The sequence below is a fragment of the Neolamprologus multifasciatus genome, chromosome 15 (genome assembly GCF_963576455.1).
Source record: "Neolamprologus multifasciatus chromosome 15, fNeoMul1.2, whole genome shotgun sequence".
Lineage (NCBI taxonomy): Eukaryota > Metazoa > Chordata > Actinopteri > Cichliformes > Cichlidae > Neolamprologus > Neolamprologus multifasciatus.
Genome location: NC_140453.1, coordinates 27,415,441 through 27,426,816, shown reverse-complemented (window position 1 = coordinate 27,426,816; position 11,376 = coordinate 27,415,441). Strand labels below are relative to the sequence as shown.

The following is an 11,376-nucleotide window of genomic DNA, read 5'->3' as shown; positions in this document are numbered from 1 at the left end:
ATCACTATTCCTAGATGATTCCCTAGAGTGCGGATAGCAGCAGGGACTAGAGGTTTTTAGGAGCGTCCAAAGATTCTTAGTGAAACTTTATTTCTGCTTTTTTCCTAATGGCCAAAAATGTCATTTTAAAAAAGATTTAATAACTCTATAAGCCTGACCCAAAGCGAACTAAGTATAAATCTCCACCAGGACTGCAAGTGAAAGAATAAAAACTGTTAGAAACCAATCAGAAACATTACTTACCAGAACAAACAGCTGCCATTATCCTCACGATGGAGTGTCATAGTAATAGGTCTGCACAAGGCAAGGAACATAACCTTCACCTGTCAAGGATTGTTAAAGAATAATTCTCTATATGCAAGTGTATATTTAACACAAGTATGTATGTTTTTCTGTGCCTCAGTGCTTTCTATCAAATATTTATACTCTGATGAACACATCAGAGCGCAACCTCTGGGGTTAGTATCATGTCCATACTCTGACCTGCAGACTGGTGCAGCCAGGGATCAAGCCACCAACCCTCTAATTAATACATGGCCTTCTCTATCTCTTGTGCTACCACCACTACTAGACCATATTTAATGCAAATCTTTACGTTTTAAAAAAAATTCTGTTTATATCAGTGAAATTTTAGAGCTGCCGTGACTGAAATCCAAAAACTTTCCAGAATGAATCCCAGATCTGTCTCAAGTTACACCAGAGTTTTAACTTCAGCTCAGTCATAACTTTGTTTATTCAAAAGTCTCCACACAAATCCATGGATTGTTATCATGGTGTGCGTGTGTGAGTGTGTTATTTTTAGACTGAGCTACTGAGAAAAGTAAGATCAGGCCAAAGACAAAGTGTAAGTGTTCAGACATTAACAGCCCGAATGCTGTTTACCAATCCTGGCTCAGTCTGACCTCTGCTGTCCTCTGATGTCCTTCCATGACCCTTTCTCTTCTCTTCACCTCCAACCAGTTTGAGGCAGTGTGAGGTTTTTTATGTTAAAAGGGAGTTTTTCCTTTCCACTGTCACCAAGTACTGCTTATAGCATATCATCAGATAGTTGGGCGTTTCCCTCTAATAGAAACCATTCTGTGACAACTGTTGAAAAAGAAAAGTTTATTTGAACTCTTTCTGATTTCAAACTTTGAATATGGTCAAAGGTGAACATCTTCCAGAGCAGCACACAGTAAACTCAACACACTAAGAGTCAGCACATACAGAGGAGCTTAACAAAGGATGCTTGTGTCTTTAAAAACATAGAAAGTGTCACATTTCTGTGTCCTAAACAGTCTCAGATGTACCAGGTGACTTTAGATGGGTATGACTAGCAGTGAAGTTCAACATATCCAGGCTTTCTCTGTGTTACTGTTTCAATCAAACTTAAAACCCCAGTCAGAGGTTCTCAACGCATTCATGTTACAAGGGACATTTTGCAGGTCATTTGACTCTTCTTCTGCACAAAACGACCGTTCCAACTTCTCCAAACAGAGGTGTTATTAGATAATAATGACGATAAAATCCATAATGAGCATAAAGATCTTAAAAAAATAAAAAAATAAAAAATCAGAAACTGGTTAAGCTCTTATTTGTGGCATAGAGCTGTAAAATAAAGATTTGAACTGCAGTTAATGATTTTCTGTCTGAGTGTGATCATTACTGCTATTTATTTCTAAGCTGATGGCTGCACATTAGAGCTTTGAGACTTTAATCTGGATCCATGGAAAAATGTCCTGCCCGGCAGCCTGATGAAGGAGATCAGAGTGAATGAATGCGATTGGTGGAACACCTATTCTTGCTGTGTGTTCTGTGTTTCCAGCAGTGCGAAAGAGACTCAGGAGCAGATTCAAATTAGGTTGAAGAACATTTATATATTTTCTGCATTACCACATGAACTCAAACTCTGAACGTAACCTGCTCCCAACCAGATGATCTGTTAAGTACCAGTTACCATGATGATTTAGTGAGGCAAAAAGCAACATCTTCATGACACTAATACATTAATTTCACACTCCTAAGGTGAGTGAACACTTGACGTCGTATTGCAGGAAGCGAATAAGTCTGACAGGAAGTGGCAGAGTGTGAAGCAGTTTGAGTCGTTGGACTCCAATCAAGCATCGGATCTTCAGTCTGCAAAGCTGCATCAGAGGATGAGGAGGTACTGAAGCCAGAACACAGAAAGAAGGATGGTATCAAGATTTCAACCAAACCGAGGATTAACAAGGATTAACAAACTTTACACTGAGAGTGCAGAGGGATGTTTTAAATGAACTCTGGAAACTGTTCTTTATTTTCTAAAAACTTAGGAACTTAATAATACATTTTATTTGACTTTCAGAACACTCAAGGACACTGTACACAGCAGAAAAATAGAAAATAAGCATAAAAACAGGCAATTTACAGAATCATAAAACATAAAAGAGATTAAAATAGCAGAATAGAAAAGATTATGTGGGATAAGCTATTTTGAACAGCTGAGTTTTGAGTGTAGACTTAAAAAGGGGAAAGGAAGTGATATTTCTAATGTCAGGAGATAGGGAATTCCAAAGTCAAGGAGCAGAGAAGCTGAAAGCCCTGCTCCCCATGGTGGCAAGATGGGGGGAGGGGACAGAGAGAGAAAGAGAAGAAGAGGATCTAAGACACCATGATGGAATGGTGATCTGAACCAATTCAGAGCGATATGGAGGGGAGAGATGATGACTAACCTTAAATGTATACAAAAGTATATTAAAATTGCTGCGATATTTGACTGGAAGCCAATGAAGCTGCTACAGGACAGGGGTGATGTGGTGAATAGAAGGGGTCCTGGTGATAATACGGGCAGCAGAGTTCTGGACACGTTGAAGCTTATGGATGGATTTTTGAGTAAGACCAAAAAGAAGTGAATTGCACTAGTCAATCCGTAACAAGGCTATGAACAAGAATGGCACTGTCCAAATTAGAAACTCCTTTAGTAACCAATGCATCAAGACTGAAGCCATAACCATTAAGGAAAATAAAGATAAAGGAGGATGCAGAAAGCTTATTATTCAACCAAAAGACTCGTACACCCTAACAATAAAACACAAAAGCTTAGTTTGTATTTGTCTATCATCCTCCTGACCCTTACTCTGATTTCTCAGACTTTTTGTCTGACTTAGTGCTCAGTTCAGATAAAATAATTACCTGAATTTAGCATCTACATGATAATGTAGATTATCATGTAGATGCTGAAAATGACAGCCTCCACACAACAACTTTAAACTCAAAAGGCATCTCCTAAATGGAAGTGACCACGCTCACCTTTTTAATAGCTCTTTGCTAGCTAAACGTCCCTTCTTATTTTAACAGTGCAGAAGACCATATTATAATATGCATTTGGGGACTTCAGATACTCAAGTAAGGGTTTCCATTCCATATGTCTTCAAATTCTGCTATTTTCCTTTGACTATAGTAAGTCAGTTTCTCCATTGTAATATCAGTGGCCATTTATTTCATTCATACTTGAACTGAAGGCACCTGCATTTTTCTCCATGATAAGACTATCATCCCCCTGGCCTACAGGAATCCACAGTCAATTAGAGTTTACTCGAGTTGTATTGTATTGGTATATACAAGAGCACACATTTTTGCTTCACAGGATATCTACATACCAACAATATCAGATATAGTCTAACAACAGTCTTCCAGCATTTATTCAGTTTTGAGGAATCCCATAGACAACAAAACGGAGTGCTTATTTCTTCTAAACATGTCAATGAAAGGAGAAAGATTTTGGAGTCACTCTGTTAATTAGAATGATCAAAATCTTTAATAAAAAAATATTGTCAATTATGAAATTGTTGGAGTAATACAATAAGGGAAAATGACCTACACGTATCAACTAAAAAGTCTTCATCAGGGATGAGAGATGTGTCTGGGATATCAGGAGACCAACTAGTCAGGGGTGACATAAGTTCACATTAACTACTTGTGTTGTAATAGCGTCATTCTCATATTCACTGACTGCGTTTGAAACTTTAAACAGACCATATTCCATTCAGCTTCTTGTAAGTTTTTTTTAAATGACCAATCTCCATGCCTCCAACCATGGCAGACCTTTATCATAGGACATCAAAGTTGTAAAGAACATGGAAATATGACCTTTCTTGTTTAGATGTTCAAGTGTGAGACTCTGAAGTTGAATAAATGAAGTTTCTTAATTATAGATATTTATAATTATAGATATTAAGGAATGTCTTAAAGACAGAAAGACCTGGATGGCCTCTAATTTTCTGCTTCTAAATTCAGATAAAACTGAGGGTATTGCACCCAGCCCTAAAAATCTTAGAAATATGGCATCTAACCAGATTCTTACTCTGGATGGCATTACCTTGGCCTCCAGTAACACTGTGAGGAACCTTGGAGCCATTTTTGACCAGGATGTGTCCTTCAATACACGTATTAAACAAATATGTAGGACTGCTTTATCTCTAAAATTAGTATTATCCTGTCTCAGAGAGACGCTGAAAAACTAGTTCATGCATTTATTACTTCCAGGCTGGACTGTAATTCATTATTATCAGGATGTCCTCACTGAAAAGCCTTCAGTTAATCCAAAATGCCGGAGCAAGAGTACTGACAGGGACTGGTAAGAGAGAACAAATTTCTCCTATATTGGCTTCTTTTTATTGGCTCCCTGTTAAATCCAGAATCCTGCCCCTCACATTCAAGGTCTTGAATAATCAGGCCCCATCTTATCTTATAGTACCATATCACCCTATTAGAGCACTTCACTCTCGCACTGCAGGCTTGTTGCTGGAGTATTTAAAAGCAGAATAGGAGGCAGAGCCTTCATTTTTCAGGCCCCTCTTCTGTGGAACCAGCTTCCAGTTTGGATTCAGGAGACAGATACTATCTCTACTTTTAAGATTAGGCTTCAAATGTTCCTTTTTCCTGCTAGCCAATAACCTGCCTCAGTACCACAGGGAAGCTCCTGGCAGGAATCATAGTGGCCAGAATGAACAGGCGCAAGGCTCAATACATGTCCAGGGCACAGAAAAGAATTGCCAGGAACACTAGAGGGGCAAAACACCAGCTACTGGTAGATAGTGCAGTCACCCAAGACTGTAAGATCAGACTGACCAACCTGTGCACTGCTTGGATTGACTACTGTACAAGAAAAGCCTCACATATGGATTTTTGAATACCTAAAAGGTCTTAGGTCTTAACCCCCTCATCTAGACCATCAACAAGACTCCGTTTGACTACGAATTACATTTGTTAAGACAACTGCTAAAGGGTTCATTTTTAAAATCTTAATTAATTAAAGAAACCACTTTTCAAGTCCAAATCTAGGTGATAAATCAAATAAATATGGTTATTATAGTATTATTATTAATTTCCTGTCACATGTGTGTGTGGTTCAGGTTTCTTACAAGCTTTTAGTTTGATCAGTGCCCAGTTGCCTTGACTCTCCAGGATTCCAACCAGTCGAGAGCATAATCGTATATGGCTGACATAGTCCAGCAGCATCAAGATGATTGGACCAGGTGTTGGGCAAAAAGACATGCTGGAGATGGCCTCACAAAACTGAAATACAGTTGAAGACCCTCACTAACAAGCACATAGAAATTCTCATTTCAGATTTTAATTCACAACTCACCTGAAGGTGGTGCTGTGGTGGAAAATCTCCGCTAAACTGCAGCTCTTCAATGGGACGTGGTGATGGTGCGATGGCAGGATGTGGTTTCTGGCCATAGGAACACTCGAAACAGGACTGGGCATCACAGCCATGGTCCAAGAGCAGTTTGAGCACAGGAAGAGTGTCCATGCTGAGCATGATAGCTGATGGGAATGAGGACGGCTGTGTGGAGACCTGAGCACTCACATCAGCACCGTACCTCAGCAGCAACGCTGCCATGTCCACCCAGCCGAGCCGGACAGCAATGAGTAATGGGTTGAAGACATCTAGGTTGGGGTTTGCTCCAGCAACCAGCTGCATCTCTGTACCTTCTAGGTTTCCATTGTAGACTGAGAAGTAGAGCGCTGTACTTCGGTGGTCTTCATAGATCCTGGACCAGTCCTGCGACAGCTTGGCATTGACATCAAAGCCAGCCTCGATGAGAAGCTCCATTATTTCATCCCTGTTCCTTTCTGCAGCAATGTGTAAATGACTGATCCCACAGCGCTGGACTCTGATCCTGCTGGTGACTGGGATCAGCATGGATACGACACTGAAAACACAGAAGCACAGAGCTCTCAAGGAGTTACCTTTTGAATCCAGAAAAGGTTTTAATAAAAGGTTAGTTCAGACTCATGCAGTAATAGATCCTATAAGTTATTCAGACCGTGCATGGTTGTTCTGAACAGCCACATGAAGAGGTAGCAGTCCAGCCTTTGTGGTTCTGTTGGCATCAGCTTTTAAAGTAAGCAGTGCCTCCACAGCTGAAACATGACCATTTTTAGAGGCTTCATATAGCGGCGAGGCTCTGTCTCCTGCCTGTGCATTTATATCTGCACCTGAAAAACAGACATTCAGTTTCTGATAGTAAAGATAGTTCTTATCCAGGTATGTAGTACTGACCTTTATGTGCAAGCAGTTGGATTATATCTGCATGTCCATGCTGTGCAGCGGTAAAGAGTGGCTGGATACTATAGATGTTTTTCAGCTTAAGATTGGCACCAGCATCCAGTAACATCTTGCAGAGCTTCAGTTGTCCATGTCTGCAGGCTTCGTGAAGAGGTGTTCCCCCCTGAATGCAGGAGTGGTTCACCTGAGCTCCTGAACTCAGGAGCAGCTCTACGATGGCTTGGTTTGGATTCTCACAGGCTGGAACACAGCAAGAGATCATCAGTATGTCTGTAACACTATTCAGTCAACGATTAACTCTTACAAACTTACACTACTCCAATGTCAATAGTACAGACACAGCTTCCTCATGGTAGCTGACTCTGGCCATTAACCTTCAACACTATATCTCATAACATCCTTCTTGACAGACTAGGCTCAACTGGAATCACTGACAGCCCTTAGACCGGTTTAAATCCTATCCCCCTGAGGCTCACCTGCTTGTCTTCTATCTACCATCTCTTGGTCATATCTTCTGTAAATGTATTATCAGTTTTTATTGCTTCACTGATAACAAGCAGCTTTACCTGTGTACCAAACCCACTTCTGCTTCCCCAACCACTGCCTTCTATCAGAGGCTTATACTACAAAGCAAGAATATGTTGTATATTTGTTAAGCCACTCTTTACAAAAACTACAAAGTGTACCACAAATCGGGCATTGCATTGTCTTGATGCATACTCAACCATCCAGCTAAGGAAATCACAAAATGTTGATTCTGTTCTTCTGGACATACCGTTTTCAATGGGAGAAACATTTCTTTTCTTATCCAAGTGTCTTCTTCAGTCTTGATGCATTACATTGTTACAAGAAAGTCCATGCATTAAGTTTGTTAAACAGTGTTGCATTAATATTTCTGGAGTAGGTGGCATTCCAAGGGATAATGTTCTGTGGAAGAAGAGGCATGATCCCGGAAATCCACCTTTGTGTTTGGTCACTTTTTATGACCACTTTTCTTATTCACCAATGTTGGGGATGCCTCTTCTGCAGCTTTCCCCACTCTGGGCTCAGTGACATCCAAATGACAAAGGCATTGTACGCAGAGATATCCAACATGTCAAAAAATATCACTAAAGGCCATCGTAGGGTCTTACTTTTGCAGCTGTAAGTAGTCACCAGCTTATTAAGGTTGTCCACCTCATTTCGGGCTTTTGATTCTCCTAGCCACTGGTGCTCCCATCCCTGTGCAGTGTACTCATGAGCAGCAGCACCTGTCTTTGGTACATATGATACCAGGGTTGTATCAGCCGTGTACACACTTTGACTACTGAACAGGCCTGCCCTCTCCTTTCAGTAGCTTGGGAGACCTCAGATTTGTTTTTCGTACTGTTCCCACCATAGTAAGCTTCCGCTTTAGCAGCTCCTGTCCCAGCTTGTGCGATGTGAAAAAATTGTCGCACGTGATGCACATGGAAAGTCCATGAGCCACATCGAGGACCATTCTCACGCCTTGATTTTTCTCAGGGGCTCCTCCATTGTGTTTCTCTGAGTAGACCTGCAAGTTTGATTGATTGATTGATTGAATCTTTATTTTGAACATGTTGAAAAGGTACAACAACATAGAATTAAAAAAGACAAATGAACAAAGCAAAACAAAAGGAAAACGAGCAACCACAACTACAAATAACTTTCATGTTCAAAAAGGAGCAGGAAGAAGCATAAGCTTATTTAATCCCACCCCTTTTCCACTATCTAGTAATCAATAGACTACAGAAATACCTCCTTGCAATTACATAATATGCCATGTGTATTTTTTTTTATTATTCATTTTTTTAATATATATATACATATATCTTTCTATCTATCCATACATACGTATATACACATACGCACATATACACATTTTCAATAACCCCATTAACACCTCAAAGGATACACAACCTACAAATATATATATACCCATACCAACATACCCGCGCACTCGCACACACATGAAAATATTAGACAAGAACACCCTATGAAATCTCTACCTCTTCCCTGCACCCTGTAAAAACCATCTCCTTAAACCGCTTTTTAAACTGTGCCATGCTCGGACATTGCTTTATATCTTTACTTAGTCTGTTCCACAGCTTCACTCCACACACAGAGATGCAAAAGCTTTTTAATGTTGTACGGATACGAGGATGTTTTAAATTTAATTCCCCCCTCAAATTGTATCCCCGTTCCCTTTTAGAAAACATTTTTAGAATATTGTCAGGAAGCAGGTTATTTATTGCTTTATATATAATTTGTGCAGTGAGAAAATGAACCAGATCTGTGAATTTTAGAATTTTTGATTTTAAGAATAGTGGATTTGTATGATCTCTGTAACCAGTTTTATGGATTATCCTTATGGCCCTTTTTTGTAATATAAAGATTGATGATAGCGAACATTTGTAAGTATTGCCCCACACCTCTGCACAGTAATTCAAATATGGTGCAATCAGGGAACAATAGAGAATGTGGAGTGATTTGTGGTCCAGAATGTGTTTTACTTTACTCAAGATTGAGACACTTCTTGAAATTTTGTTATGTATATGATTTATATGAGACTTCCAGTTTAATTTATTATCTATAATCACACCAAGAAACTTATGTTCAAGTACTCTTTCAATTTCCACACCATCTATATGAATCTGCACTTGTGCATTTCTAAGGGAATTCCCAAATAAGATTATTTTAGTTTTACTTAGATTTAGCGATAGTTTGTTCCTGTTAAACCATTTTTTAATTTTGCACATTTCTGAAGTAATTGTATCCAGCAGCTCCTTTATATTCAACCCAGAACAAAAAATATTTGTGTCATCTGCAAATAATACTAATTTTAATATATCAGATGCCTTACAAATATCATTTATATAAATAATAAATAATTTTGGACCCAGTACAGAGCCTTGTGGAACACCACAAGCAATGTCCAACCATGATGAGGAATGGACACCCAGCTTCACAAATTGTTTCCTGTCACTTAAATAATTTTTCACCCATTGCAGTACGACCCCCCTGATCCCGTACCATTCCAGTTTATTAATTAATATGTCATGATTGATTGTGTCGAATGTTTTCTTGAGATCCAGAAATACTCCAGCTGCATACTGTTTCTGATCTATAGCATTCGTAATCTCCTCAATTGATTCGATTAATGCCAGAGATGTTGATCTTTTTGATCTGAATCCATATTGACTGTCAGAGAGTAATTTATATTTATCTAAGAATTTGTCTAATCGTTTATTAAACAGGTTTTCTAGGATTTTGGAGAATTGTGGTAGTAAAGAAACAGGCCTGTAATTTGTGAAGTGGCGTCTATCCCCAGTTTTATACAGCGGCACAACTTTAGCTATTTTCATTTTGTTTGGCACTTTTCCCGTCTGAAATGATAAGTTGCAAATATATGTTAGAGGTCCTACAATTCCTTCAATGACCTTCTTGACGATTTTCATGTAAGTAAGTAAGTAAGTAAAACTTTATTTATATAGCACCTTTCAAGATAAAAATCACAAAGTGCTTCACAGAAGCTAAAACCTAAAAATAAAAATCAACCAAAAGCAAGTTTAAAAAGATGAGTTTTTAGCTGTTTTTTAAAAGCGACCACTGAGTCCACAGATCTCAGGCTCAAAGGGAGAGAGTTCCACAATCTGGGGGCCACAGTTCCAAAAGCTTTGTCGCCTTTTGTTTTCAGCCTCGTGTGTTGGACAGCAAGCAAGCCCTGGTCACATGACCTCAGGGACCTGCTGGGAATGTATGCATGTAAAAGTTCACTTATATATGTTGGTGGTTGTCCATGCAGAGCCCTGAAAGTCAAGGTCAAAACCTTAAACTGGATTCTGAATTTAACGGGGAGCCAGTGCAGCTGAATCAGCAGGGGTGTGACATGGGAAAATTTGGAGGACTTGGTCAGAAGCTTTGCAGCAGCGTTCTGAACGACTTGGAGACGCTCCAAAGAGGCTTTACATAAACAAGTAAACAAAGAGTTACAATAGTCCAGACGAGATGAAACAAATGCATGAATAACAATTTCTAATTCGGAGCGCGATACAATGGGACTCAGCTTAGCAATGTTTCTCAAGTGATAAAAACAGGAGCGAACCAAAGATTTTACATGGGCGTCCAAAGTCAGAGCTGAGTCAATACTAACACCAAGGCTCCTGATAGACGGTTTTGCAAATGTAGCAAGTGGACCCAAGTTTTCCATAACACTAGGTACAACATTTTTAGGAGCACAAACAAGAACTTCAGTCTTCTCCTCATTTAGTTGAAGAAAGTTTCCAGCCATCCAACATCTAATGGAGTCTATGCACTTATGCAAAATCTGTAGCTTGGAAACATCATGGGGCTTAAAGGAGATATATAACTGAATATCATCTGCATAGCAGTGATACGAAATGTCCTTAAAATGTCAATATCATTACAATCAGTAGATGTTTTATATTTACACATGTGTACAATGTCAATTATTTCTTTTTCCTCCACTGATGTGAGGAACATTGAGTTAGGGTTCCTATCAATCAGGTTTTCACTACAGTCTACTGATGGCAGTGACTCAGGAATTTGTTCTGCCAGTTTTGGTCCAATATTTACAAAATAATGATTAAAGCTGTTGACCTTATCAGCAGTGTTTTCCATAATATTGCCATTGTCGATAAAGTATTGAGGATAACTTTGTTGTCCAGAATTATTTTTAATGATATCGTTTAAAACATCCCATATTCCCTTCATATTATGTTTATTGTTGTTCAATATTTTACTATAATACTCCTTTATACATACACGTATAATATTGGTCAACTTATTTTTGTATTTTTTATATTTATTTTCAGCATCTT

At 39.0% G+C, this 11,376-nt stretch overlaps 1 protein-coding gene across 1 annotated transcript; it reads right to left on the bottom strand.

The window, feature by feature from the left end:
* Nucleotides 1-4,814: 4,814 nt before the first annotated feature.
* On the bottom strand, nucleotides 4,815-8,015 carry LOC146502307 (dynein axonemal heavy chain 12-like). Its single transcript, XM_085133343.1, has 5 exons — nucleotides 7,902-8,015; nucleotides 7,669-7,789; nucleotides 6,599-6,775; nucleotides 6,294-6,465; nucleotides 4,815-6,179 (listed from the first exon to the last, which is right to left on the bottom strand). Exons 1-5 carry the CDS (start codon nucleotides 8,013-8,015, stop codon nucleotides 5,528-5,530), a joined length of 1,236 nt encoding a protein of 411 aa, XP_084989469.1. The 3' UTR covers nucleotides 4,815-5,527.
* Between the last annotated feature and the right edge of the window lie 3,361 nt (nucleotides 8,016-11,376).

Excerpts from the sequence above, each read along its gene's own strand:
- LOC146502307 (XM_085133343.1), bottom strand. The coding sequence starts at position 8,015 with ATGGTCCTCGATGTGGCTCATGGACTTTCCATGTGCATCACGTGCGAC. Across the intron at positions 7,790-7,901 it reads AGCTTACTATGGTGGGAACA|ACAGGTGCTGCTGCTCATGA; the intron begins GTACGAAAAACA and ends TATGTACCAAAG. Across the intron at positions 6,180-6,293 it reads GTTCAGAACAACCATGCACG|TGTCGTATCCATGCTGATCC; the intron begins GTCTGAATAACT and ends CTGTGTTTTCAG.